Source organism: Phoca vitulina, unplaced genomic scaffold (genome assembly GCF_004348235.1).
Source record: "Phoca vitulina isolate PV1807 unplaced genomic scaffold, GSC_HSeal_1.0 scaffold13, whole genome shotgun sequence".
Lineage (NCBI taxonomy): Eukaryota > Metazoa > Chordata > Mammalia > Carnivora > Phocidae > Phoca > Phoca vitulina.
In genome coordinates, this window is record NW_022589716.1 from 4222725 (window position 1) to 4246535 (window position 23811).

A 23811-nucleotide genomic window follows, 5' to 3' on the forward strand; every position below is an offset into this window, starting at 1 on the left:
CCAGACACTGGCAGGTCCGACTTTCTGTTCTGAGAACACTCGCTCTTGGAACACAGCCACCGTGTTGTGAAAATGGCCCCAGTCCTGTAGAATGGTCCAAGGGAGGAAGAACCAGAGCTCCTGGCCGGCGGCTAGTATTGACTGACCAGCTGTGTGATGCCACCATCTTGAAAGGAGAGTCCAGTTGAGGTCCCCAGAGCAGTAAGCCATCCCTGATGAGTTCTACTCAGATTTGTGAACAAAATAAAGACTGTTCCTAAGTTACCAAAGTGTGGGGTGGTTTGTTATGCAACAATATCCTGTCTCCTCGGTGCACTTGGGTCTCTTCTCCAAGGGCAAGGTGAACGGTGGGGGGCCCTTTGGAGCGTCCCTCTCCCCCCAGCCTCCCTTTGCTTCTGTTCTGGTGGTCGGTGACCCTCATGGGGCTTAGGGCTCCATGTCAGTCAATGGCAATGGTGGCCTAAGACCTCTAGGGGGGTATCGGGAGTGGTCAGAGAGAGGCTCATGGTGACTCAACAAGGACAGGACAGAACAGAACAGGCTCTGGTCTCTGAGTTACCCGCTGGCAGCCCAAAGCCTGGCATCTGGTACCATAAACACACAGAAAAGACAAACGTCTACTGAGCCCCTGCTGAGCCTGTCACGATAAACTGAGGGATCTGGGCCTCAGCCGAACCAGGGGACAAATAGCCAAATCATTTAAACAACTCGATGTCCATTTTTCTTTCCTGTACATTCGTTTATTTAAAAAAGTGTAGGAAATGAATAAAATGGTACCTAAAAATTATCTACAACGAAATAAATTATTCCCAGTTATGCATTGCAGATCCACACAAACCAGTCCTCTAACCTTGACCAAGGTTACATTCCCCAAGGACTTATATGCTTCCCCCCTCCGACTCTTCCTGAGGCTTTTCCCTCCTGTGTGAAGTGACTACCGCATTAAGCCCTGTCCTGTATGAGCTGGGCTTCCCCACAAGCATTGCGGACGGGCGTGGAGGCAGCCCAGGCGTCCGCAGACCCAGCGGCAGGACACACAGTAGGCGTCAGCAAGTGTGTCCAAGTGGTTTCCAGTGGCCCTGACGTATTTTACCTAAGTGGGGTCTGGGTTTTAAAGAAAAGAGTCAGAGGTATGTTGGGCTGGCACCTCCAGGAGGCATAGCTTCAGAAAACATTAAATTCGCCTGAGGTCTCAGGAAGATAGCAACTGGGCCTGGAGTTTGGAGCTCTTGGTTAAAAGCAAATGGCCCCATGGGGCCCTTGTAAGTAAGGGCGGAGCGTGTGACAACAACCAGGCCAAGGGTGGCCTGCCACGCTCCGTGGCCGTGGGAGGCAGAGCACCGAGGCCAGGGCTCCAGAGTTGATTTTAAGTCATGATACAATGGCAGTTGGGGGGAGGAAGCCCCAGCCCTCCTCTGGCCCTTCATGGGGAGGGGGTCAAGACTCCGAAGGTAACTGGGCAGGAGCCCGCCTTTTACAAGGGAAAGGTGCCAGGGGCCGCACCCAGGGTGTCAGCCAAACAACAAACCCTTCCTTCTGGAAGGAGTTCAAGAGGCCTTGGAATACACACCATTTAGGAGATTGCAAAACTCCTTTTCATGGAGGCAAAGTAGCACATGCAAGCAAGTCTAGGCAGTGCGTTTCCAAGGTGAATTCACTGAACACAGTGAAGCGCATTTATTTTTTAAAGGAGGTTTGGCCACAGAAACATTGACGTTTGGACCATGCCGACAAGCCGGAACAGGATCCCTCTCCTCCCAGAAGAGATCAGGGCCCACAGAGGCAAACGCTCCCGCTCGCGGGAGCTGGGCTGGTCATTAATATAAATGAGGGATGTGGGCCGTGTATGAGAAAAAACTTTCATGAAACACACACCAGCCTTGAGGCCCATCTTTTCCTTTGATAAGAGACATATATGGGTCCTAAACTTTCCATTTCATTATGAACAAAGCAACCCCCCGGGGGTGGGGCTGGGGCACTGATCAGCAGCCACAGACGCTCAGCATCAGTGAGGGAGGCGAGAGGGAGTGGTGGGGACTGGGGTGAACTGGGGAACCAGGCACCCCACCAGCTGCCGCCAGGTGACAGTGTGAGCCCCAGCAATGGCCAGATCTCCTGATCTGGATTTTTATGCAAAAATTGTATAATTTTAAATGTTAGTAACAAATTCTTCAAAAAGATTCTGCAGGCCAAACAAAACACACCTGTGGGCTGGGTCGTTTCCCAGTCTCTCTTGCAGTGGCAGGGAGGTGTGATAGGCAGAATCATGGGTCCCCAAAGATGTCCATGTCCTGATCCCCCAGAACCTGAGGCTGTGTTACCTTACATGGCAAAAGGGACTTTTCAGTGTGATTAAATTACAGATCCGGAGATGGGGAGATTTTCCTGCATTATTTGAATGGGTGGGCTTTATAAGCGAAAGGTCCATATAAGGCAAAGAAAGGAGGTGCATCAATGTCACGTGGCAGCGTGGGCGACTCCGTGTGACCAGCCAACCGAGGCATGGAGTGTGAGCAGCCCCTAAAAGCTTGAAAAGGCAAGGAAACCGATTCTCCCCTAGAGCCTCCAGAAGGAGCGTAGCTCTGCTGACTCCCCGATTTTAGCCCAGGGAGACCCACTTTGCCCTTCTGCTCTCCAGAACCATAAGATAAGAAATCTATGTTGTGTTGAGCCGCCATGTTTGAGGTAATTGGTTACAGTAGCAACAAGGAGCTAACACGGTGGCCATTCTCTGGTGTATTTTTAGACATTGCTAGAGGTTGAAAATACTCTCTAGATTTCTCGTTAAATGCCAAAGTAGTGTTGGAGCGGGGACAGCCACGCAGCAATTCAAGGAAATTTTTCTTACTTCTAGGATTCAAGATAAATCTGTGCAGTGGGATAACCGCATGCAGAGCAAGAGAACCAGGAAGTCGCTTATCAATGCCCTCAAACAGACACACCCTGTTTTGGCTGGACAGACTGCAAATTATTCCCACCTTCCAGGGGACAGGCACATGTTTATCTAGTGGTCGGTAGAAGTCAAAACCCAGCCATCCAACCAGTTCGCATGAGTTGTTACCATGTCAGGTAAAAAGAGCTACGCGGTTATGCATTTGACTCCTTAAATATACAGAACCACCAAATAAATAATAATAATAATAAGGCACATTATCATTTTCATCCAGGGGGCTCCAGTGGGAGCAGGGACCTTGGATGGGCTCCGAGGGATTGGAATTGTTGCCCTGAAGAGGTCCAAATCCAAATCCAAATCCAAATACAGAGCTTGTTGCAACCTTGTATGTGGTGACTCATGGCCCTCCTCTCTCATTATGGGCTGGTTTACAACCCAACCCGAGTTTAGAAGGACATGAACTGTGATGATTGTATCCAGGTCAGAATTCATCACTTTCAACATCCCATCATTGGAATGAGTCCACTTGGAAATCAGAGGTCGGTGGTGTCCTGAAAAACCTCCTGCCATTCCTTCCATATAATTCCTCTTTAGGATTTCTGCTTGAGACCCCTAAAGGGTGTCTCCATGCCCTGTTTTAGGCAAAGTCTTTGGAATGGGTCCAAGTTACTCCCCAGGCTCCTCTGGCTCATGGGTGTCCAGCAAGGGAACGTCTGTGCTCCCGTTGTTGGGGTGGGAGAAGGTATATGGTTCGGTCTCAGACTCAGCGGGGAAGCCAGGGGATGGCTCATCTGTGGTCAGCTTTGCAGTCGGGGCCCTGGAGCATATGGGGGGTGGGGAGGGGGGGCAGTCTCCTGAGGGGCCCTGGAAGGGCCGGTAGGTGTCCACCTCTGGCTGCAGGAAGGAGCCGTTGGAATCCTGTAGCAGATGCCCATACACCATGGTGTCATCAATGACATCGTACACGTGGGAATCACTGTCCTTTCGTCCTTTCTGACACTTTTTTGGCTGCATCGGCATCTGGGTGTTGATGTTGCCATTGTAGATGCCTACAGGTGGGCCTTTGTTTTTCTTCTTTTTCCTACTGAGAGAAGGGGAACAAGACAGAGTCAGGAAGAGCAGGATCTTAGCTGTGCTCCATTGGCATAGCTCTACAGGAACTGGGGCACTTTGGGGTTCTCGCGTGTCTCCAAGTCCCTCAAATCCCTTAGCCCTTGGAACTGAAACTACTGTCCTCTGGGAGCATTTAGAAGGGACCAGCTTCTGTCTCCAGTCTTCACAGTGGAGGCAGGGTATCCAGGGGTGGGAACAGCTGACAACCAGCCCCTCCTTCCTACGAGAAAGGGTGCTGCCCCAGCCCGACCACATCCAGTGTGGTCATCCCCCACCAATGCTCTAGGACGCGGTCTTTCCCGTAGCTAATGCTTCATCCCTCTTTTGCATGGGTAGAAGCTCTGGCCATCTGGATTCTAAGTGATGTAACAGAGGAGACTCGGGATGAGAGGCTATATCTTAGTTTGGAGTTGGGGACAGTGGGACTCAGTATTAGTGGAGGTATCCAGTCCCTTCAAGCAGTAGCCTGCATAAGGGGAACAGCCTGCATAAAGGGACAGAGCTCAAAAGAAGACAGCATCCAGGCTGGGGCACGCCAGAGCTCCTCAATAACACCATTAACCTTTGCTTTGTAATGTTCTTTGGTACTTGGGTGTGGATGGGCATTAGCACTCTCCGCCGAGGAAAAGAAAGGTTCGCCCTCCATCTCCATGAGCCAAAAGCAGGGGATGCTGGCTTTTTAGCTGACCAGTGATTCAAATGGAGGACATTAGTTCAATTAACATAATGGACCCTATATTGCACAGGCTGACAGCTCACTAATTGTGGCAGGCTTCCTGTCCTTTTCTGAGATAAAAATAATGTAGTACATTTAGCTTGTAACACTGAGTCTCTGGCTGGGGTGATGGGTTCCAAAGCTCCTGCCTGAAGACCTGAGATGGATGCCCCTCCTTTGTGCTCCATGGAGCCTTGATTGTCATCACCAGTGTTCTTCTCAGGCCAGAACCGGGGCAGTTTAGAGATGGAGGCAAGAAGTGGACCCTCCCCTTGCCCGGTTCCCTGCCGATGAGGAAGAAGGGACCCGGTGTTAACACTGTGCTTTCTGATCTGGGTGGCAGAGACTGCACCCCAGACAAGAAAGTTTCCTAGAGAAACCATAAAATGATAATTTGTTGAAAGAAGTCCTTTCCCCCCTGTGTGGTATGTATACAATTCCATTTCACGGAGAAGAGGTTTTCCCTGGACCTGCCTCGGGCAGCCCCTTCCTCATCAGTGGAGACATTTCTAGACAGTCTCACTGTGGGTCGGGAATTTTGGTTGTTTGCTCACGGCCCCAGTTAATAATAAAAAAGAAAAAATTCTCTTTAGCTTGTCGTAAGGTTGAATGGCGCTAAGGAAAGCAATTTCCTTCTCCCTCATGGCTTTAATCAGAAATACGCGCAGAATTGATAAAATCTGGTGGCGCCCCTATTCTGTCTCAAAAGGTCAATGCTCTGCCTTCATAAAACAGCAGCTCTCATCCTGAAGGGGTGGAAGGTGAGATGAGTCAGGTAACCGGGTCTTCCTTCCTTTCGCCCACAGGGCTCGCTTTTTGGTGCCTGTCTGGAGTCCAATGAACAAGCGCAAAAATTTAAGAAACCGGAGAACCAGCTGGGGTGGCATGCGTTCGCTCTCCAAGTGACAGAGGATGCAGGCTCAGAGCCCTGGCCTGGGGTGGGGGTGGGGGGGTTCTGATGTGAGCATTTTCCTGCTGAGATCATCCCCGGGATGACCACCATCTGATGGGCAGACAGTAAATGACTGCCAGGGGACTCGTGCTGAGACAGCTGCGTAAGAACCACAGGCGAACATGTCACCAGCTGTGTCTTCTGTCCCCCCCTCCCCCCCAGCATAACTCACATCTGGCAATATTATTTAATACCCATCCCCGGGAGAGGAATGGGAAGCAAGAAAAGAAGTCAGTAATTAACGACAGCTCTGGTCTGTGTGATCTAAGGAGGCGTCAGATCGGCGGAAGACAGTTTGAGAAATTCCACCTACTTCTTTTTCACAAAGCAAATGATGAGTCCGAGGGCAAACAGCAGTAAGGCGCCACCTCCCACGACCACGATGATGATGACAGTCAGGTCTGTGAGCAGAGACACGAGGGAGAGGGATGAGGAGACATGGGGGTGGCCAGGCGGACGATGAACTGGGGCAGACAGTCTCCAGAGATGGCCGCCATCCCTCCCTTCCCTCCCCAGACACACATGCTGCTCCTCACATCAAGAGGAGCCTATTTCCCTTCTTCTTCACTCTTCTTGACTTGCCGGTACTGGGGCCTTTTAGAGGCCTGGTAACTTCTTGTACTTTCTGTCTGAGGGGCAGCGAGTCAGTCAGCGTGTAAGAAGGTTGCCCATGCTGAGGCCGCCATGCTGTGAGGAAGCCCAAGCCAACCATGTGGAGACTCCATGAGGAAAACGGACCTAGGAACCCGGCTGAAAGTACCAAGGCTGCAGATGACCCATCCCTGCCACCCCCTAGCTGTTTGAGGCATCTGGCGGCAGCCCCAGATATCTAAGAGCAGAGAAGAACCACGTGGCTGTGTCCTATCCAAATACCTGACCGACGGAATTGTGAGCAAACAAAATCGTTGTTGTCTAAACTACTGAATCTTGGGGCTATTTGTTAGGCGGTGACAGAGAAGTGAAACAAACTGCAGGCCCTACCAGATCCCCTCCAAAGGCTACTCTGAGCCCACCGTGGGGTGTGTCCACCCAGGCACCGTGGCTACATGGGAGAAAGGGGCAGAGGGCTATAGGGGAAAGCAGGGCGGCAAAGTCAGAAGTGAGGGCACTAAGGACAGGGTTGTTTCATCTGTGCTGTCCTTTTCCTATAGTTGTACAAAGGACAAAGGAAATAAACCAGACAGGGAGCCCTGCACCAAACAGGGATTTAGAAGTTCTTGCTTGTTTGGGGCACCTGGGTGGTTCAGTTGTTAACGGCTCAGGTCATGATCCCGGGGTCCTGGGATCGAGCCCCACATCAGGCTCCCTGCTCGGCGGGAAGCCTGCTTCTCCCTCTCCTGCTCTCCCTGCATGTGTTCCCTCTCTCGCTGTGTCTCTCTCTGTCAAATAAATAAATAAAATCTTAAAAAAATTTTTTTTTAAAATTTATTTGATAGAGCAAGAGCACAAGCGAAGCATCAAGAGACCTTGTATGCTTCTTCCAGACTCTCTTGGATTTCTCTGCCTCTGCCATGAGAACAAGGCCCAGGCTGGAGTGTCAGGGAGCGTGGGGAGGAGAGCCAAGGAACCTAGTTATCCCAGCTGATTGCGGCTGGGCCCAGACGTGTGAGAGTGCACGGCTAAGACCACCAGCGTCCTCTAGCTGCCTGCAGCTACCCACAGGTGCATGAGTGAGTGAACCCGGATAAGTCCAGCTCACACCAGAATTGCCTAGTCAACATGTAAGCAATAATAAATGGCTGTCTTTAAGCCAGAGTTCTGGGGTGGTTTGTTATGCAACATTACTGATGCAAATGCTGACTGATACATGGACAGCCAGGACTCAAATCCATGTTTTCTGGACTTTTTTCGCCTCCCAGTTTTGCCCCCTACCCTTCAGCTGCCAATTTGCTGTCCAACCCCCCGCCCCCACAAGACCTTGCAGGCCCTTACCCATAGTCCTTGGGGTAAGCAATACCCAGAAGAACAGGTCCAGCTGCTTGCCACTCACAGGGCTGCAGTTGGAGATGTTGACCCAGAAGCTGTGGTGGTGGAAGCTTGGCTTGGGGAGCACCTCATCCTCCAGGCTGAAGATCTCCTCTGCCTTGCTCCGCTGCTCCTGGATGATCATGAACGCACGCCCCGTCTGGCAGACAACGCCGGTCCGCTCCTTGAGGAAGGTCAGGTAGGCCACCTGGTTGCTGGGCACACTGATGTTCCAGGACACTGAGGTGAGGGACGGCAGGCCCCGGTCCCAGTTAGGGCTCCTCAGGTAGACCTTGTTTTTTGTGTCTGGGGTCACCGTGAAAACACCTTCCTCTGCAGGAAAGGGGAGAGAATCCACACAAGATGTTTCACTGAATCAAAATGGATGTTAACCTGTCTAGACTTTTCTAGAGTTTTCTGCGATGACAGAAAAGTTCTCCACGGGCTCACCCCATTTTATTACACTTTGCAGATTCTGTGAATTTTTAAGAATTGAAGGTTTGTGGCAACCCTGCATTGAACAAGTCTCTGGCACCATTTTTCCAATAGCATTTGCCATTTTTTTGTGTGTCTCTGTGTCACATTTTGGTGATTCTCCCAACATTTCAAATTTTTCATTATTGTATTTGTTATGGTGATCTGTGATCAGTGATTGCAACTTGCTGAAAGCTCAGATGATGGTTAGCATTTTTTAGCAAGGAAGTTTTTTGTTTTGTTCTTTGGGGCTTTTTTTGTTTTTGTTTTTTGCTTACAAAGATTTTATTTTTAAGTAATCTCTACATCCAATGTGGGGCCCGACCTTACAAGCCCGAGATCAAGAGTCGCATGCTCTACCAACTAAGTGAGCCACGCACCCTGGCAATAAAGAATTTAAAATTAAGGCATGTACATTGTTTTTTTTTAGACACAGTGCTATTGCACACTTACTAGACTACAGTATGGTGTAAAGAGAACTTTTATATGCACCGGGAAACAAAAAAACTCACTTCACTTGTTTTATTGCAGTGGTCTGGAACCGAACCTGCAATATCTCCTGGGTGCCCATATCTGCACTGCCCAAGCATGTAGCCATCACCACGCGTGTCTGTGGAAGACCCAAAATGTGCTCGAATGTGACTGAGGAGCTGAATTTTAAATTTTGTTATTAATTTAAGTATAAATTGCCGCACATGGCCAGTGGCTGTTGGTCAGCACAAAGATTAGAGTCTCAGGTTAGGTGCTCAGGTCTTTTGAACAAAACCAATCAACCAAACAACGACAAAAAAACCCAGGCTAGTTCACCAAACCACTGGTTATCTCTGAAAGCTTGCTTTCAGAAACACCCTCGACATAGCTAAGATTCACCTGACGCTCTGCCCCACGGTAGGACTGGTACAGAGCAATTTCTGTTTCCGAGGTTAAACCGCTTCCGTTTCTGGGAAGAATGGTAGAAATGCAAAGCTGAAGACCTCCGATAGACACGTCACCTGACCTTCAGGTGAGATGAAACTCCAACGTTCCACATTGAGGAGGGTATGTCTTGTTTTCCAAGACTCCCCAGAGGAGTTTCTTGGGGAGCTGTGGGGATATCAGGCAGCTTGGACTGACCTTAATCTTATGGCCAAAGATTCTTCTCCCTCCCCACTCAGGTCTCTGGGAACAAAGTACAAAGTAAACCTCAGATAAAAGTCTTGGTCAATTTTTAAATGGCCTCTGACTTTGAGCCACTTGTAATGGTGACTGTGACTTTGAAAACCAACCACGGAGAGCTCACCGTTGGGAGGGATTCAGACCCCGCTCACTGCCTGGCACCCTGAAGATCAAACACTAGACTTGCGGGAGGGGCTGAGTCCCTGTGCTGAGAACAGGACCCGAGTGCTCTGGAGACCCTCCCCGGTCCACCTTCCCCTGTGCACTCCACGCCACGTTCTAAATTGTCAAAGCCGACTCACAAATGCCTGCATAAGGATTTTCATGCTACCACCTTAAATATCTGGGACTCGGGAATATTTGGTTAGCTCTCATTGAAGCCCCTGCCTGCTTCCAAAAGAGGCTTGAACCTGATTCTTTGTCCTGCTGCCTGCCAACTGTCACCTCCCACTGTCAGAGTCTTATTTCTTTCTTTCTTTTTTTTTTTTTAAGATTTTTTAATTTTTTATTAGAGAGAGAGAGAGTACAATCAGGGGGAGCGGCAGGTAGAGGGAGAGGGAGAAGAAGCAGGCTTCCTGCTGAGCAGGGAGCCCGATGTGGGGCTCGATCCCAGGACCCCGGGATCATGTCCTGAGCCGAAGGCAGACGCTTAACTGTCTGAGCCACCCAGGTGCCCCCAGAGTCTTATTTCTAACTCCCGGGATTTTCCACACTAGGTGAATGGTGGAATCTGGATGAGGACGCACCATCTTTCAGATTTCTTGTGAGAAGACCAGCCCACTCAGCTCTCCCTACTCTTCAAGTTGACAACTTAATGAAGACGATCCCAGAAGCAAAATAAGAGGGATGTCCAACCAAGAAAGGGGCAGGGAGTTGGGGAGAGAGAGGGAGACCTCCTTACCTTTGAAGAATGGTATAAAGGACACGGTCAGGCCCTGCCTGGTGGCCTCTTGTCGGAAGCTGGGGGCAAAGGTGCGGAGGGTCACTGAGATGTTCTGCTTCACCTGGATCTGCTCGATGGAGCCTCCAGGGCAGAAGAAGCCGAAGTAAAGTTCCTGGCCGGGGACGGCACTGGCCACCAGGTAGCTGAAGCTCGTGTTGCAGACCTTCTCTTGTGTGTGCTGTTGCAGCTTCTGGGCAGGCACCAGTGCCAGGCTCAGCCTGTCCTTGGGCACCAGCAGCTTCCAGGAGAAGTCATGCAGCTGCACGGGCAGCTGGAGGATGTCCCCAGGCACCTGGAGGGAGTGGGATCTCCTGTGGCAGTACCGGTGGTCCATGCAGCCTGGAAAAGAGGAGCTCATGGTACCGGGCAGGAGGGGACCGGCCGTGTGTCCCCCCCAGCTGGAGAGACCACCCAGGCTTTCTTGCTTTTCCCTTTGGTCTCTCCTCTCCCACTCCGTCCCCCACTCCGGGCTCCCTGATGCTTCTTTTCTAGCCACCCCTCTTGCTCTCTCACGTTCTTACTCCACCCTAAATTGGCAGACCAACTTCTGGGGGAGTACTTAGGGTTGAAATGTCCTCTTCCTGTGTGTCAGCCTCTCTTCTGTGGCTCTGAGTCTCAAATGCTAAGTATGGGCAGGGCATAGGTTTTTCCTTTGCCCTGCTTGCCAGCATCCCCGACTGGGGAAGTAGCTTGGTGCAGCGGTCAGAGCAGGGATGGAGCTGGGGAGGTATCTGCCACCTCCTAGTGGGCAGGCTGCCTCAAGTCTTGTGGCCTGAGCTGTTACATCTGTGGAAACTCTAAGAGCATCCATGTCGGAGGTCATGGCGGCCCAGCGGGGAGGGGACTAGGGGTTTTGCTGCCCTCCATTCATCAAACATTTAGTATGTGACTAATACATGTCAGCACCCCCAGGGGCTAAAGGGACCAAAAAAATGGAACAAGCCGCAGTTCTTGACCTCAAGACTCTCAGTCTCATGCAAGAGGAGACAAGTGTGCGGTGAGCCTGGAGGCGGGGGTTCGGGGGGTTTGGGGGTGGGGAGGCTACACAGAGGAGAGGATCTCAGGAGAGATGCTGGAAGGCTGGGCAGAGGACGCAGGAATGAGCTTGGGAGTGCAATGCACTTCTGAAGGACGCCCGTTCTCACCGAGGCTCTGGTCCTAGAGGGGCACGTCTCCACCTCACTGTCCGCTGCCTGCCCTTGCTCACCCTGCACGGCGGGGGACAGCTCTGATCATATGATTTACAGCCTACCCAGTGGACCCCACTAAGAAGATAGGGTGGGGCAGCGAGACCTGCCCACGGCCCCAGAGGATTGTGCTAACCAAGGGGGCGTACTTATGGTTTTCTCGGCGTTCATCCACAGGCGAGTCAGATTATCACAAAGGAAGGAGATCTTGTGTTTGGAGCCGGACGTCAGGGTGAGGTTGGTGCTGCAGGTCCGAGAATCCAGACACACGAAGCAGCCAGGGACAAACTTGCGGCTAAGCTTGATGGGCCGCGGCTCGATGGTGAGCGACATGGCTTGCTCGTTACTCAAGTCGACCAGGTAGATTTTATCTGAAACCACGAAGAGAAAACAGGTCTGAAGCACGGATTAGCAGCCACCCTGTGAAGGGGCAAAAATTAGCATAAAAAGTCTCATGGCTGGGGAGCATTGGAAATATGTTTTATTATTACGAGAATATGCAAGCGGGTGCCTGGGTGGCTCAGTCAGTTAGGCATCTGCCTTTGGCTCAGGTCATGATCTCAGGGTCCTGGGATCGAGCCTCACGTCGGGAAGCTCAGGAAGTCTGCTTCTCCCTTTGCCCCTTCCCCCATTTGTGCTTGCTCTCTTTCTGTCTCAAATAATAAAATCTTTTTTTTTTTTTAAAGATTTTATTTATTTATTTGAGAGAGAGAGAGAACAAGCAGGGGGAGGGAGAGGGAGAAGCAGGCTTCCCGCCAAGCAGGGAGCCCGATGTGGGGCTCGATCCCAGGACCCTGAAATCATGACCTGAGCTGAAGGCAGACGCTTAACCAACTGAGCCACCTAGGTGCCCCTCAAATAATAAAATAAGAACATACAAGAACTCTAGGAGAAATTTAAAAGGAAAAATAATGGACTGAATTTCTACCACCCATATTTAACCGCTTTTACTTCTTCAAATTCATTTTAGTCCTTGTTCGTATGCATGCATATTTTCAACTGCCTAAAAGTATAGTATATATAAAATTTTATACTCAGCTTTTACTTTATTACTTTACACAGGTTTACTTATTTTTCCATACAGTTTTCATATTCACGAGTCTTTGAAAATATTCAGTAATTTAGTGGCTGTGTGATAGTTAACAAGTGAGATTTACCATTGTTTATTTAAGTATTCTCCTGCTATGAATAGTAATTAGCAACAGTGTGGTATTAGCGTGGGGATAGAAGATTCGTAGATATTACATTTCTTCATAGATATTATTATTATTCACAGATATATCCATCGATATTATAATTTAGTCTCTAATAAATGCTATATTTCAAATAAGTGAGGAAAAGACGAACCACTCCTGGCTCGGCTAGGACTATCTCTCCCATTTGTAAAAGAATAAAATTAGACTGGTATTTCAAAGCAAAGAGAATATCCTTATAAATGTGGAGTGCAAATTATAAAAGAAAAAAAAATTTAGGTATCTGTCTGCTAATAGGTACTGAAATGTTGAAGGACAAGGGACACATCGGAAGAAAATATTTGTAAGAAAGATGGATTGAGCAGTTCACAGAAAGGGAAACGGAAATGTTCACATATTCAAAATATAAGGAGTTCTTAGTATCACTTGCAGTATCACTTGTCATCACAGAAAAGCAAATTAAAACAAAGTGTAGAGGGTGAAGATGAAAGCCTGCCCCCTTGGGACCCCAGAGGTGTGACCGGGGAATATACACCCATGTTTGTACCGCAGCTCTGGAACTGTAGAAAACCAGACACCACGTAATACGGGAAGGGTTAAATGCTCTGTGGAACATTCATGAACATTCATGAACATTCAAAGCCTATGCTGTTTCTGTAATGCTCGTGGCCTCTGTGGAATATTATTTAGCAGTTAGAAAGAAAGAGGGAGATCTAGGGGTGGGACCTGGGTGGCTCAGTTGGTTAAGTGTCTGCCTTCAGCTCAGGTCATGATCTCAGGGTCCTGGGATCAAGCGCCAGGATGGGCTTCCCTGCTCAGCGGGGAGCCTGCTTCTCCCTCTCCCTCTGCCCCTCCCTCCTGCTTATGTGCATGTGCACATGCAAGGGCTCTCTTTCTCAAATAAATAAAATCTTAAAAAAAAAGAGGGAGATCTAAATATACTGATCTAAGAACTTCCAAGATACAGTGTTGACTAAAACAGCAAGTGTAGAACAAATGTAGACTATGACACCGTCCGATTACACGATCTCTGAATCAAATGTAATCGCTCTTTCTATGTGTATATACTTAGGTATGTAAATGAAGAGAAACAAGATCTGGAGAGAAATACAACAAATCCATAACTGTGGTTACCCCAGGAGAGGAGCCAAGAGTGGGGCACCACACACTATTTAGAATGCCTCTGCTTGTTGACCGAGCTTCTCTGGAGGGTGCTCTGACCAGACTGCTTCCTGCGGAACCCGTAACATCTTCATGTTCAACCTTTTCTCTTGGGTTGGTTGGATTCCCTCAGAGAAGAGCCCGCCATTCACCAAATGGAGGAAACACACTTGGGGCTTCCCACGAAGGAAGCAGGATGGGGCCTCGAGAGTCAGCACATCAAACTTACTCAAACTGCCTGTGTTCAGCTTAGCGCCTTCACCTTCAGGGCAACTGGGATCTTTGGTTCAAAAACTTCCCTTTCCAGGGAAGGAACTCCTATCTTCTGTTGCCCGCGGGAGGAGCGTCCCCGGGCTGCTTGGTGGGTCTGGGGCTGGAGTGGCTTCTCCCACTTTTAGCCCTCGTTCTGAAAGTGACGTGTTGCCAATTCCTGCCTTTGAAAGTTTCTTCTTGGTGTTTCCCACTGTGGGATTAGATTCTGCACTTTTGGGTCTGCTGAATCAGTTACCCCTGTATGTCCATGCTGGGAAATGTTAGAATATTGTCTCCTTTCCATTTATCATTTCCCTTGGAATTTATGCTTTTAGAAATGTTTTAAATGACATTACAGTGTGGTTTAAGAAGGAAGCAAATGTCTCTTTAATGGGAAGCCCTCATTTTCCAATTAGTTGTGTTTTTCTCATCAGAAAGTGAACTTCAAGGATCTCCATAACCTGCTTATCTGGCACATGGTCAAGAGTCCATGATGTGTTGGGTTGTTAATCCTCATACATCCTTGAGAGGGAGTGTGTCAGTCAGCTCAGGCTAAATTATGCTACAGTAACAAATGGTCCCCCAAATCTGAAGGTTTAGAATAACCAAGATTCATTCTTCATTCACCTTACACATCCATTGTGAGTTGGCTGTAGCACTGGGGCATGTCTTTTTAACTCTTTTTTTTTTTTTAAGATTTTATTTATTTGAGAGAGAGAGCACGAGTGGGGGATGGGGTGTGGGGGGAGGGGCAGAGGGAGAGGCAGGCTCCCCTCTGAGTAAGGAGCCTGACAAAGGGCTCCCTTCCAGGACCCCAGGATCAGGACCTGAGCCGAAGACACTTAACCGACTGAGCCACTCAGGGGCCCCATGTCTTTTTAATTGAGATCCGGGCTGAAGGAGAAGGCTCTGTGACAGAGTTTGAAAGGAGAACCACAGGATGGGTGCTGAAGTTCTGCTTAGAAGGGGCACACACTCACTTCTGCTCATATTTCACTGGAGAAGCAAATTCACGTGGCCAAGCCTGTAGCCAATGTGGTAACGAATCTAATCCTCCCCCAAAAGGGGTGGTGAAGATTTTAGAATATACAATCCAGCATAGTAGGCTTCCTCACCCGCATTTGACAGACAGGGAACCTAAGGCCAGGAGATGGTGGTGGGACTAGGATTCAAGTCCACATCTTATGGATTACAAAGCCTATGCTGTTTCTGTAATGCTCGTGGCCTCTGTGGACCCCAGCTTCCTCTTCTCTAGCCGGTGGCGGTGCAGAGGAGATAAGAAACCGTGGGAACCCTGGGCCTGGCTTCCCGAAGCTCGTATAGGGATGATGCTCCCTCTGAAAAAAACCACCAACAGCCATCTGATCCCAAGATGAGAGCGAAGTTGTCCCTCGATGTGCATTAGATATGCACTGAATTTGTCAGACTTGCTTTAGTTCAAGGACAGTTCTTCAAATATTGATGGAGGACCTGCTTTTACCACCCACACTGTACTCCAGCGATGGTCTGCAACCATAAATGGAACTTTCCTTTGGAAAGTTCAAAGTTTAGATGTGTTTAAGGTAATACTGCTTTCATCATGTCGATTTTTATAAACTACAAATTTGAAGCTTAGAAAGGTAGTAACTTGTCCCAAGTCACACAGCTTGCTAGTAGCCAAGTCCGGCTCCCAAACCCGCTAACCGCTGGCTATCGCTTCCCTTGACGTTTTGGTCGTGAAATTTATATATAATAAAATGCAGAGATCTTAAGTGTTCAGTGTGATGAGTTTTGTCAACTTTATATATCCATCGTATCTATCACCCAGAGCAAGATCTAGAACATTCCTATTATCCCAGAAAGGTCCTTTGTGCCCCTTTCTCATCAATTCCCCTTGACTTCCAGTCATGCCCCGCGAAGGTCATGACTTTCTGATTTTTATCACTGCAGGTTTCACCTGTTCTAGAACTTCCTATAAATGGAATCATATGGTATGTACTCTCCTGTCTGGCTTTGTCCCCTCAGGAAAATGTATTTAAGGCTCATCCATGTTGTTGTGGATATCAGTCGCTTTTTCCTTATCATCACAGAGTGGTGTTCCACAGGATGAATATCCCACATTTGTTTGTTCCTAGATTGAAGGAGATTTAGCTTGTTTCCAATGATGAATAAAACTGCTATATACATATTCTTTTATCGATCTTTGAGTAGACTTACGGTTTCATTTCTCTAGGGCAATTACCTAGGAGGAAAATTTCTGCCAGATGATGCTCTCAAGTGATTGAGCCTTTGTACCCTCCTGCCAGCCGTGTGTCCGGGTTCCAGTGCCCCACGTTCTCACCAACATTTGCTGTTGCCAGCCTTTCTCATTTTAGCCATTCTGGTGGGTGTCGAATGGTACTGTGGTTTTACAGTTCACATTTCCTTTGAAGGTCACTGTAGAACGATCAAGGGACAGTGATGAGACACCCCGCACTTGAGCCAAAACAGAGTGGAGTTTGTTGAGGAAAATGATCCTGATTCTGAGGCAAGACGGACCTTGCTCTGCGGGGAACGTCAGGAGGACCCTGGACTCCGTGTTCACACACCCCATGTGTCCGGCTTCCCAGTTCCGCAGACACATCCCATCCGTTAGTCGTTTGATGTGGCTTCTTTCCACAGTTTTGGTTGGCTCTCAGGGTAGACACGGTAAATTCCCATGATGCCTAAGGCTTTAGCTGTCCGGGTAAGAGGGAAGTATGCAGCCCTCACCTGTCACACGTGGGGTGCTTTAAAGGGAAATGTCACTATCTACATTCGTGAATCTATGGAAAGATAAGGCAGATTTTACTCAGTGTCTCCTGTGTGCTCTGACAAGTGGCTTCATCCTACCCTCACCAGGAGGAGGAGGAGGGGTAGGTGTGACAGTTACCAATTTACAGCTGAAAGAGACCTTAGGCTCCAAGTATTTGCTCAAGGCTAGGAACCTAATTGATAGTTTCCTACCGCAAGAGAATCCCATATTCTTTCTACAACACCGCACGTGTTTCCTTCCTGTAATAAACACTTGAGCCGGAGATTTGAAAAGACATCCACCCCCCCCCAAAAGACAACCTTTCACTATTTGCTACTTACTGACACTGGAAACCCTTGATGGGATTAGCTTATTGATTGAAGTTTCCAAAAGACCCCTAATGATTTTTGTGGAATCTGTAGAGATTTCTTATTTATTTATTTATTTATTTAATTTATTTTTAAAGATTTTATTTATTTTTTGACAGAGAGACACAGCGAGACAGGGAACACAAACAGGGAGAGTGGGAGAGGGAGAAGCAGGCTTCCCGCTGAGCAGGGAGCCTGATGCGGGGCTCGATCCCAGGACTCTGGGATCATGACCTGAGCCGAAGGCAGACGCTTAACGACTGAGCCACCCAGGCGCCCCTATTTATTTATATATATATATATATATATATATATATATATATATATATTTTAAAGATTTTATTTATTTATTTGAGAGAAAGAGCACATGAGAGGGGGGAGGGTCAGAGGGAGAAGCAGACTCCCTGCTGAGCAGGGAGCCCGATGCGGGACTCGATCCTGGGACTCCAGGATCATGACCTGAGCCGAAGGCAGTCGCTTAACCAACTGAGCCACCCAGGCGCCCTATTTATTTATATTTTTGAGAGAGTGAGTGTGTGTGTGTTCGAGCGGGGTGGGGAGGGGCAGAGGGAGAGAGAGAATCTTTTTTTTTAAAAGATTTCATTTATTTATTTATTTGAGAGAGAGAGAGAGAGAGAAGGAGCAGGGGGAGAAGCAGAAGCAGAGGGAGAAGCAGACTCCCTGCCCAGCAGGGAGCCCGATGTGGGACTCAATCCCAGGACTCCAGGATCACAACCTGAGCCGAAGGCAGATGCCCAACTGACTGAGCCACCCAGGCGCCCTGAGAGAGAGAGACTTAAGCGCAGAACCGGATACAGGGCTTGATCTAACTACGCTGACATCATGACGTGAGTCGAAATCAAGAGTTGGATGCTTAACCGACTATGCCACCCAGGCATCCCCGAGATTTCTTACTTATTTTTTTAAAAAATTTTATTTATTTATTTGACAGAGAGAGACACAGTGAGAGAGGGAACACAAGCAAGGGGAGTGCGAGAGGGAGAAGCAGGCTCCCCATGGAGCAGGGAGCCCGATGTGGGGCTCGATCCCAGGACCCTGGGATCATGACCTGAGCTAAAGGCAGATGCTTAACGACTGAGCCACCCAGGAGCCCCAGATTTCTTACTTTAAAATAAAAACAGGCTCCATGGGAATAAGTCAGAGGCCACAATACGTGTCAACTCTGCCAGGACAAACATAAGACTCACCGAGCTTGAGTTACCCAACAAAAAACAAAAACAAAAACCAAGTCAACATTTCGTTAAGGGCTCCAGGTGGCTTCTGGGGGTCTACAGAAGCTGAAAAAGAAGCAGTACGACTGCTTCCCCAACCAGCATTTACTCAGACTGGTTAACGGAAGCACACGGTGTAACAAGCTGGAAACTCCTGTTCATCTACCTTGGTTGATAACCCAGAAGATACTCGTCTGTCTGGTATTTTCAGAGCAAGTGAACATACCTTCGAAAAGCTGGAGGAGGATGCAGAAAGCAGCAGGCTAGCGGTCTGCCCTGGCTAAAGGGAACCATATATTTGGGCAGACTACTATTAATTTGTGTGATCAGTATCCGCAGGGCCACTTGCAGAAATGATATAAAAAGAGGAACAGGGTGCAGGAGACAACAGAGACATTGTTTCTCTACCGTGACTATCAGGATGAAACTCCAAGGGGGACAAAATTATTTTGTATATTTCCAGGAAATGATGGGACACTAATAACAGGTATGACAGGGTAGTACCGTTGACCCTTGAACAATGAGGGGGTAAGGGTGCTGACCCCCTCCCACAGTTGAAAATATTCATATAACTTTTGACTCCCCCCAAAACTTAGCTACTGATAGCCCACTGTTGACCAGAAGCCTTATCAATAACATAGTCGATTAACATATATTTTGTATGTCATGTGTATGACGTACTGTTTCTTACAATAAAGTCAGCTAGAGAAAAGAAATTGTTATTAAGAAAATCATAAGGGGGGGTGCCTGGGTGGCTCAGTCGGTTAGGCGGCTCTCTGCTCAGCGCGGAGCCTGCTTCTCTCTCTCCCTCTGCTCCTCCCCCTGCTCATGCTTGCTCTCTCTCTGTCAAATAAATAAAATCTTAAAAAAAAAAAGAAAAGAGCGGCGCCTGGGTGGCTCAGTCGTTAAGTGTCTGCCTTCGGCTCAGGTCATGATCCCAGGGTCTGGGATCGAGCCCTGCATCGGGCTCCCTGCTCAGCGGGAAGCCTGCTTCTCCCTCTCCCACTCCCCCTGCTTGTGTTCCCTCTCTCGCTGTGTCTCTCTCTGTCAAATAAATAAATAAAATCTTAGAAAAAAAAGAGAAAAGAAAATCGTAAGGGAAAGAAAATACTTTTAAGGTATTATATCGTATTTATTGGGAAAAAAAGTCTGTGTATAAGTGGACCCGTGCAGTTCAAACCGTGTTGTTCAAGGGTCAACCGTATTGTACTATCAAAAAATAAAGAATAAGAAAGAGCGTGCAGAATGGAACACTGAAAAACAAGATCTGTTTGGTAGAGATGAACGTGAATCGAGCTCTCGAACCCGGCTGAGCTGCTGTGCTCTGGACAGCCTAAGTTGTCAGTGCTCACAAACACGGTTACAGCAGGCCGGATGGGTTACTCCTCAGGCCCAGGGCAGCCCTCATTCCTCATCCCACGACATAGGATGTCTGTGTCAAGTCATGGAAAGACACCCCTGGAGGACTCCTCTGGGTCTACTCCGGGTCTAGTTTGAGCCTATCTGATATTCTTGAGCAAAGTAGAGAGAAGGTTGATAGTAGGGTTTTTGGGAACAGACAATTAGGTTCAAGGTAACACCTGACTCTTTCCCACCTTCAGAGATTGTTTTTATTTTGTTTTTTTTTGCAGTGTGGGCCCACTGTGGTCAGGTCCTGCTGTGGATGATGAGGGTGTTGGGTGCTTGCTGGGGCTCTGATGGCTGCCTCCGCCCTTGCTGAGGCTTTGGCTTTGCATGGTTGCTGTTGACAGCCAATCTCTAGGCTTGAGAAGGTCTCCTGCTCTTCTTTCTCATGCTCTTCCCCTCATCTGACTTCTTGGAACAGCCCCTCTCCTGGGTGCCCCCACCGAGGCGTATCCACCTGCCCCTTCCGATGGGCTGTGCCATTGGATGGTGCATCTGGTTCTTGAGCCACTTTGGGCAAGAGGCTGCCTCCTGAGATTAGGATAAGGATTTACAAAAGGCTGAAATGTGCCAGAAACTGTGGTGGGTGTGGGAAGAGAGAGGAATAAGACAGATTCCTGATTGGGAGGAATTTGGTGGGACACAGACCTGCAGACGGATAAATACAAAATGGTGTGTGATGAATGCAAACCCCGTCCCCACGAGTGCTCTCGGGGTAGTGGCTTTGGTTTGGGCAGTTGTTCCTCTACTTGGGGCAAAGGGGGATAAGTGAGGGGCAAGAGGCCCTGGCCCGGGCTCAGGGAGGCGCAGCAGAGGGAGGCCTCCATGGGGGACCAGCTGCAGGAGTTTGCCTCCACACTCCTGGGGGAAGGAAGGGCAGAGGCTCCTACCCGAGGGACTCAGACTCTTAAAGCACCTCCCTCCTGCTCCAAAGCTTCTTCTTTCTCATTTCCAAGGCAAGAAAGAGCAGAAACAGGACACATAGCCCCTGACTGTGGCAATGAGGGGCATCAACCATCCGGGCCTCCCGGTAGGTTGGAAAGTGCCAGACTCTGCCACGAGTCTGCCCCTGGAATTCCTGTCAGCCTGCTGTGCCTTCCCTGCCTTGAAGCCCCACGCCACACCAGTGAAACTCTTGGGGAGTGACCTCCTGCATCTCTCTCTGGGTTGTAGTCCATCTCGAAGGACAAGCGCTGTGTCATTTTCAACCCCGTATCCCTTCCTTGATCTAGAACCCTGCTGGATAACACTCAAAGAGCGCTTACTACCTGCCAGGCACCGTGTACCTCATTTCTTCCTTAAAACACCCCTATGAGGGTGGGCCTATCCTCTCTATTTTAAGATGAGGAACCGAGTCACACAAAGGTTAAGTGCCTTGCCCACAGTCACTTGGTAAGTAGGGGAACCGGGATTCAAATCCCCGTGGGCAGACCCTATACTTTGTGTGAAGCCGTGATACCACTGAACAGCGTTAAACGCAGTTAACTGCTCTTTACTTACCTGGCACCTAAGGCCAGACCCTTCTTGACGCTGGTTAAAGCCTGTTTAACAATTTGATGAGTTGCGGAAATGAACTCAGCTCTTATTCCAGGAAATGCAATACATCGGCAGCACTCACCATAGGGGAGACGAGAAACAAATCCCTCGGTCTCCTAAACTCAAACCCACACCATCTCCAGATGCTTGCGTGGCTGTTTTCAACATTGTGATGATGCAATTGTGACAGCAGAATCACAAAAATGTGTCAGCGGACACACACATACACACACACACACACACACACACACACACACACACACACACACACACACACACACTGATGCCTTCTACAGGGTTATTGTAAATCAAAAGGCGTCTTAGTCTGGTTATGCTGGGGCTGCAGCTTCTGGAAAAACCCAGAAAGTATTCCCGAGGCAGCACCAGCCCGGCAACCCCTGGGGCGGGTCCCACACTGTTGCTGTCTAGATGTTTATCAGCTCTACTTAAATAAACATCGTGTTTCCACTTAACCATTTCTGCCTGGCTCCACTTACTTCCTGGAAGTCAATACTAACCAAACCAAGGCTGAGAATCAGTCCTCGGGACAGAACTCATCCTGAGCCCATGTCACAGGTTCAAGACCACTAGTCACACACACTTGCTCCTTCACACACTCCAGTTTACAGATGGGCCCCAGGAACAGCCACTCTGAACTCATCTCATACCTTTGATTTCAAGATCCACACCGCTCCCCACAGAGCAAAGTTCAAGGAGGCACTCGCCCTCAGGGGCTGACCTTGTACTCACACGACCCTGAGGGTGAGCACCTCCAGAAGAGCAAGCGCCTCAGAGGGTTGCCTCCTTCAATGTTGCATGCTGGGCACTTTGCCCTAGTCCTGGCCTTGACTCACCTTTTCTGGGTTCATGGCATCTCAGTAAATGTGTGTAGAGTGATGTGCATGCAACCTCATTCTCATCAACCCACCCGGGGTTCAGAATGGTCCAGAGCACAGGCTCTGGGTTCTGAGCTTGCTCTGCTCCTGACAAGCTATGTGATGTTGGGCTAGTTCTAAACGCTCTCTGAACCTCCTGGTTTTTCACCAGTAATTGAGGATAATTCCTGCCTCCCCTATGGGGTTGTAATAAGGATTAGCTGAAGCTAAGTGGCGTGCTTAGGTCAGGACTTGGCACGGACTGTGTGTGCATGGTGTGGGGCACTCGGCCAATTAAACAGGGTTCATTGTCATTATCATTGCTGACGGTGCTGGTGCCATTCTGATTCACACTGAGGGTCAAGACACGTGATCTAGAAAGTAACCTTCTGGGGATGCCTGGGTGGCTCAGTCAGTTAAGCATCCAACTCTTGATTTTGGCTCAGGGCATGATCTCAGGGTGGTGAGATGGCTCTGTGCTGGGCGTGGAACCTGCTTAAGATTGTCTCTCTTTCCCTCTGTGCACCACCCGCCCCCTCTGCTCATGCTCTCTCTCTCTCTCTCTCTCTCAAAAAAAAGTAAACTTCCAATACCTTTGTTAAAAACAACAGCCTGAATGCAAGTTCCCATTTGCTTCTTACTGTGTTGAAATGGAGCGGCATGCCATGCGTTCACCAATGAGCCTGTCTTACTCTCAACGCACTTCCTGAAACTCTTAGAGAGTCCAGAGTCCAAGTGTTCCCGAAGCCACAGATGAGAAATAGGACGGGAACCTCACGCCAAGCCGACTATCCAGGAAGGAAAGAAGGAGCTGGAGGAGGAGGGGAAAGGAAAGTGGGGTTCACTTACTGCTTTCATTTTGTGGATGTTGGACCAAAACTTGAAATTGCAGCCGGAGGATCCCTGGATTTTGGGCATCTTGGTCACAGCCTTGCAGAGAGAGGTTGAAGTTCCCAGCCATGTTCCCGGGCTGCTTGTCCTCCAGCCTGAACACCTCGGGGTTGGTGGTGGATCCCGGGATGTAGTACTCAACCCGCTCCTCCTTCTTCTCGCAGTTGGACACATTGAAGTGAAGGAAGGAGACGCTCGCCCGCAGGTGCGCAGGAATGACAAACTGCCACGTCATGAGCTCGTCCTCCGGGAAGCCATCTGGGTAGTTGGCAGACATTAGAGTTGCCAAGCCTTCACCCTCAAACACAGATTCGATGATGCACAGTCCTGTCGGTAGTAGGACCCGAAAGAGAAAGAAGAGGAGGTGATTAGACCCTGCCCCCGCTGTCCATGGCTGAGAGGCAGCAGGCTTAGGGAGGAACCATGAGAGCAATGCTCAGGTCCCGAGCTCTGGGTGTGGTCTTATTCCCGAGAAGGATACATCAGTGGTGGGTGACTAAATGTTGAATGACCGACCCAGCGGGGGGAAAACAAAGCCCCAATTTGTAGTGTCTGCCCATTTCCTTGCTGTAAATACTCGCACCATGGCTGATTTCAGGCCACCAACATGATAGGAATGTGGGGTTTGGAGCAGATGGGCAGCAGCCCCCCGTTGTATGGCATTTCCCACCACAGAGTTACGACCGACATCAATAACCTCAAGAGCACAGATAACAGTAAAACGTAGCGCAATAATTAGGAAGTGATGAG

General features: G+C 49.1%; 1 protein-coding gene across 2 annotated transcripts in view; it reads right to left on the bottom strand.

Moving 5' to 3' along the window:
• Positions 1–632: 632 nt before the first annotated feature.
• Positions 633–23811, bottom strand: part of CDCP1 (CUB domain containing protein 1) — a 58046-nt gene continuing 34867 nt past the window's right edge. The window contains exons 4-9 of one of the 2 annotated variants that reach the window (XM_032412570.1): positions 23020–23388; positions 11547–11768; positions 10169–10549; positions 7606–7971; positions 5987–6074; positions 633–3977 (exon numbers count right to left, since the gene is read on the bottom strand). In XM_032412570.1, coding sequence (XP_032268461.1) covers positions 3560–3977; positions 5987–6074; positions 7606–7971; positions 10169–10549; positions 11547–11768; positions 23020–23388 — 1844 coding nt within the window. In that variant the 3' untranslated portion in view covers positions 633–3559. The remainder of the gene's footprint in view (positions 3978–5986; positions 6075–7605; positions 7972–10168; positions 10550–11546; positions 11769–23019; positions 23389–23811) is intronic. The other variant, XM_032412571.1, reaches the window with a different exon arrangement.